The sequence below is a fragment of the Sinocyclocheilus rhinocerous genome, unplaced genomic scaffold, assembly GCF_001515625.1.
Source record: "Sinocyclocheilus rhinocerous isolate Xijiao unplaced genomic scaffold, SAMN03320098_v1.1 scaffold548, whole genome shotgun sequence".
In the NCBI taxonomy this organism is placed as follows: Eukaryota; Metazoa; Chordata; class Actinopteri; order Cypriniformes; family Cyprinidae; genus Sinocyclocheilus; species Sinocyclocheilus rhinocerous.
Window position 1 is genome coordinate 335,862 of NW_015664702.1, and position 5,739 is coordinate 341,600.

The 5,739-nt window shown below is 33.2% G+C and overlaps 2 protein-coding genes across 4 annotated transcripts in view; one reads left to right on the plus strand and one right to left on the minus strand.

Moving 5' to 3' along the window:
- Positions 1 to 1,219, plus strand: part of farp1 (FERM, RhoGEF (ARHGEF) and pleckstrin domain protein 1 (chondrocyte-derived)) — an 84,797-nt gene extending 83,578 nt beyond the window's left edge. For both annotated transcript variants that reach the window (XM_016541235.1, XM_016541237.1), the window contains exon 27: positions 521 to 1,219. In XM_016541235.1, the coding sequence (XP_016396721.1) occupies positions 521 to 602 (82 nt within the window). In that variant the 3' untranslated portion in view covers positions 603 to 1,219. The remainder of the gene's footprint in view (positions 1 to 520) is intronic.
- A 1,632-nt stretch (positions 1,220 to 2,851) lies between these two features.
- Positions 2,852 to 5,739, minus strand: part of LOC107730389 (gamma-glutamylaminecyclotransferase B-like) — a 3,541-nt gene continuing 653 nt past the window's right edge. The window contains exons 1-2 of one of the 2 annotated variants that reach the window (XM_016541218.1): positions 4,897 to 5,005; positions 2,852 to 3,480 (exon numbers count right to left, since the gene is read on the minus strand). In XM_016541218.1, coding sequence (XP_016396704.1) covers positions 2,986 to 3,447 — 462 coding nt within the window. In that variant the 5' untranslated portion in view covers positions 3,448 to 3,480; positions 4,897 to 5,005 and the 3' untranslated portion in view covers positions 2,852 to 2,985. Of the gene's footprint in view, positions 3,481 to 4,896; positions 5,006 to 5,739 lie in introns of those variants that run through there. The other variant, XM_016541219.1, reaches the window with a different exon arrangement.

Genomic DNA, 5,739 nt, shown 5'->3' on the forward strand with positions numbered 1-5,739 from the left:
GAAGACCATGTGAATCCTCATGTTCTGTTGTTTGCTGCTTTTTGCGCATGTAAAATTAATCCCCGGGAAACAAATGTTAGTATTTTTAACGGGTCACAGACACTTATCCTTTCTAATTTAATTCAATTCTAATTTAAAATAATCTTGTCGGTTAACAATCGGTTAACGAGCGTCGGTTAGGAAAAATAACCGAAATGAACATCCCTACTTCATTTTAGTTATTTTTTGTGCTATGTTTCTGTAATACAAATACTTTACTACAGAAATATGATACCAAAAAATATATTTACAGAAAAGTACTACTAAAAAATAATAAAGTAAAAAAAAAAAAGTAATTAAAAATAAGTTTAAAAAAATATTTTTTTTTTAATGCAGTTTTATGTGAAAATGTCTTGACAGTCCAAAAGGTTGAAGTTGAGATGTTAAAAGTGTTGCTGTCACTTGTGGTCTGTTCAGAACACTGGGGATTGAATGTCAGCTGGATTGCAGTGCATTGTGGGATGTGTTTGTTGTGTTGTAGGTGGATGGAGGTGATCCGCAGCACCACCTGCTCATCCAGTCACATCCGCTCTCTGAGCCGCAAAGAGCCACACGTCTACTGACCAAAGACCGTTCTCAATCAGGTCCTCTCTACACACTTTAATACGGTTCTTATGGAAGTTTTTCGTATGCTATATCGTTGTTTCACTTTATTGAAAAATTGAGAAGGCTTTGAAGGATTGAGATGGAGGTCAGTGCCAGAAACATCAGGTCAAAGCCAAACACTTCCAGATCTACAGTTCCTTTCAGTGTGCAAAGACACAGTCCTCGTTCATGAAATGCAGGAGCTAATTAGTGTAAATGTACAAGAAAGCTTTCAGGAATGGTTTATTGAATTGAATGCAATGGTTACGTTGAATGCAATGATTTGTTCTTATGAATGTTTTATTGATGTGTATGTGAGAGTGTTTTATAAATGCTTTATTGGATGCTATGGTGTACACGAGACTGGTTTTCTGGAACTGAATGAGAGGGTTTAATCTGAGAAAGCTTTTGTGAACAGTTTACATATGAATGTGTTCTGCTGGTGTTTCATGAATGAGGCCCGATGCCTGTAAACTCTGTCAATCAGACGTTCATCTCTGGACTGTTTTTAAATGTAGTAACACTACAGCTTTTATTACTGACTTCTGGTCTGATGTTTATAAAGGGGTGATGCTTTCTGTCTACATCTCAGTGATAAAAAAGGAAAAAAATCTGGGGGGAAAAAAGTGCAGGTCATATTTCACCCCAAAAGTAATGGGGGGGGGGTTTGAAGGGGTCATATGATGTTGCTAAAAACAACATTATGTTGTGTATTTGGTGTAATGAAATGTGTTTATAAGGTTCAAAAAACACATTATTTTCCACATACTGTACATTATTGTTTCGGAAAAATTGAAATCGCATCATATGACCCCTTTAATAATTATATTAAGAAATTTTTTTTTTTCATTAAAAAATAGGTAATTTTTTTGGCATTTTCATGACAGTTTGCCCTGAAAGTTTCATAATTTTAATGCAAAAAATAAATAGTACAATTGTTAGTTTACATAATGGTATTATTTGTTGTGCAGAATAACATTTATTCTGATTTTAGAAATAAAAAAACAAGGGGGGGGGACATTATTTTGCACCAAAACAAGCATCTTTTTTTGAAGAATATATTCATAATTTTTGCATGAAAATAGGCTATTTTTTAGAACTATTACTTTTTTTTTTGTTCTTTTTTTCTCAATGACAATTTGCCCTGAAAATTTCATTATTGTAATGCATAAATATTTAGTACAATTGTTATTTTACATAATGGTATTATAAAATGTATTCAGTTTTCAATTAAAACTAAAATGTCTATGATTTTCATTACTGCATTAAAATAAAAAAATTAGAAAACTGAGGAAAAAAATATTTCTTCAAAAAATATGCTTGTTTTGGTGCAAAATAAAGTTTCACTTTTCACACTTACTGTGTTTTTTTTTTTTAATGGGGGGTTGATGTGAAATAGTTTTTTATTTTTGGGGTGAAATGACCTGGTCGTCCCGTAGACCGAGTCTATGCACAAGCTGGATTTGTAATGTTTTAGGCCTGAGATGTACGGCACATGCTGCCTTCAAGCGTTTGTACCGCACTCAAACCTTTCTTTTGTAGGATGTCATTTTTATACAAGTTTTGATACTAACTGTGAAGCGCTCCACACTAGTTTTGTGAGGGAGCAGTACACAGTCCCTCATAGTTATCCATTATTCTGTCATGGTGCAAGAAAAACAACACAAAAGAAGGAAGCCGGCTGCCTTTTGTCCAACTGCTTGAGTGCCAAAATTCTTCTTTAATCTTTTTTAAGCATTTGGAGCATTTTAATTCTTTCTTAATGCATATATATATATATATTAAAAATTACAATATGGATTATATGTTGGCAGAAATGTATGTTTGACAGTGCGTGAATATGTTCAGAATAAATCCATATATATATACAGATGTGCTGCATTTGTCATCATTTACATGATAAAAATGAAAACATTCAGAATTAATGATTTTATTGCAACAAAAAAAAAAACATTCAGAATTGATTTTTATGTAACGTGCAGTATAGAAAACTCATAATAAACACTTCTACAGCATATGTACAAATACACCTGATAGTACTAAATAAATATATATATATATATATATATATATACATACATACATACACACATTTTTAATTCTTATTCTCCAATGAAAGGTTAGATTTGTGTGATTCTTTAAAATAAAAGATCAAAAGGATTAACAATGCAGATAGCCTTCTTTGATCATATTTACCAAGGGTACCAACAATTCTGACCACGTGTGTGTGTATATATATATGTATATGTATATGTGTGTGTGTGTGTGTGTGTAAAACATCTAAATGATAAATGGACGTGACACTGGCAGATGTGGTAAATTGTTAGTTTTGGACCCTGCTAATAGTTACCGGTACAGTCATTACTCAGGGCTTCTGTCCTCAGGAAGCACATACTTCAGTCCGTGATCACCGAATGCATCATAACTCTCATATGTTTGGTTCTGGAGCCACTCAGGTTCACGTCTGCTGTACACAAACGCCTCCTCGATGATTCCAGGCTTCAGTGTGTTTTCTCCTTCACCGTCCTGCACCTCCAGCTGGATCTTGGTGCGCTGGTATCTCTCTGGACAGCCTTCAAACCAGTCCAGAAAGTCCAGCATCTTCTGGTCGATGTGGTAGATCTCTCCGTAGACGCGCTGACCCGTCCCGGGCTCGTTGAGCAGCAGGAAGGGGATGTTGTATTTGGTGGTGATCACGAGCGGGTATGGCTCTACGGTTCGAGCGTGAGCGAGGAACTCGGCCTGACCGTTGGAAGTGTTCTCCATCCTGAAGTAGTTGGGCTGGCCTTTCTTCAGCGTGCCGTAGACAAAGACACGAGCCATGTGAACCAGGGGACAGACCACACTGATAATGAGCTGTGGAGAAAGAGACGCTCATTAACATTCTAAATCAATTAAACATCTACACACTAACACAAAACAACACTGTATGCTCATGATAAATCAATCTACATTATTTAAATGACTTTAGTTCGATTTTTATTTATACTTTTTATTATACTATTTATAACTAATGATATGTCATGCATCATAGTAGTCAACATTTGAAGTGGATCAAAACCTTTCAACAAAGTTGTCCTAAAAGCTAAAACCAAAATGCGTTCTTGTCTTTGATTAACTTTTTTGATTCACTTCAAATGTTGACTACTGTGTATAAACTGGTAAAAGTAAGCAAATGTTGTTTAATGTAATTTAAATATATATAAGCTTTTTTTAATACAGAGGGCCTTGCGTCTTGAAAGAAATCCTACAAATATTAGGCAACAAAGTGTATAAACATTTTTATGATTGAACAATCTTTGCCCGTTAAATATGCATATGCTGACAATATTTAAACAGACATTTTCAGTTTGCTCACATACCAAATAAAGCTGTAGGAAACTCAGCACTTCAAAGAAAAAGAGAAAATAAATAAAATAATATAAACATCTGTAATTAATTAATGACAATAGCCTAGATTTTACATGACGTATGGACTGAAATTAAATTAAATTAAAATAAAATAGCCCTTACAGAATTGCATACATTTATATGCACTTATATGCAAGGATATAAAACCGGTAATTGTCATAAAAATAAAAAAAAAAGTAATGTGTCAGATGTTGAGATCAAGCACATACCAAATAAAGCTGTAGGAAACTCAGCACTTCAAAGAAAAAGAGAAAATAAATAAAATAATATAAACATCTGTAATTAATTAATGACAATAGCCTAGATTTTACATGACGGATGGACTGAAATTAAATTAAAATAAAATAGCCCTTACAGAATTGCATACATTTATATGCACTTATATGCAAGGATATAAAACCGCTAATTGTCATAAAAAATAAAAAATAAAGTAATGTGTCAGATGTTGAGATCAAGCGCGGTATAAAAACGCAAAATTTTAATGTTTACATATATAATACGTAATAAACTTTTAAAAATAAATATTTATATGTTAGTATGTATATCCGAGTTATTGATGATCACATAATAAAAGCACGACAAATACAAACACATGCACATTTAATAAGATGACGATCAAACTAGTTTTGAGGTTTATGCTTGTTTCTGGTAAAATGTCAAACAACCAAGCTGTCATATGTTCATTTAAAACTACATATGATCAGACATTATATCGCAGTTCAGATGAAAACACAGCAACATAAACTCTTATGATATGCTGCTGATATTAAATCAGTGCTGATCCTGGATCTCATGTAAACACATCGCACATGCTTCACCAGCCAATACAGATCTAAACCAGAAGAAAACTCTTTCTCTTACCGATAATATAATGGATCATTTCATTTATCAAAGACAAAACTGCAAGTTTGGGAGAAAACAGGAACGAACTGCTGAAACACTCCTAACGGACTTCACACAAAAACATTCTGCGCTCCAAATATGGAAAAATGAGGAAATGACGTGTGTCATTACATCACATGACATGAGGGATGGGCGGGGCTTGGTATGAAGGAAGAAAGATACTAGAGCCGTTTCTCAATGCCAAGTACGCAGAGTTCGGAGGTTTACTACACAGACAGGCAACAAGATATCAAGACTGGTCAAGCTACACACACTAATTAATGAAAATATATTGTTCACAACCTTAACACGACCTACTGTAATGACCGACAGGCGATCAGCTCCGGAGTATGTGCTGCTAACTCTTTTAGTGATGAGATGGCGCCATCTAGTGGCCAGTCTGTGTATCTGCACTGTGACAGATTAATACAGTCACTAACTGAGAAAAGGTCAAAAAGCCTCTGAGAGTACAGATTTAAATAAATAATTATAAATGTGTATTTTTATTTCTAGGATAAGGTGACATATACACATTTTCTAATGCCTTAAAGAATAATAAAATAAAATAAAGTTTTATTTTATTAAAAAAATACTCAACTTATACATCTACAATCTCAGACTCCACAGAAAGTGACACAGCTTTTATTCTGTTATAATTTGTTTTATTTTATATTGTATTTTATTTTAGTTATACAAATTATTTTAATAAATAAGTAAAACATTTTTTAAACTCAACTTATATTGTAATCTTTTTTTTTCTTCAGAAATTTTATTAAAGAAAAATACCAAGGCGTACTACAAAATAAATAAATAAATAAATAA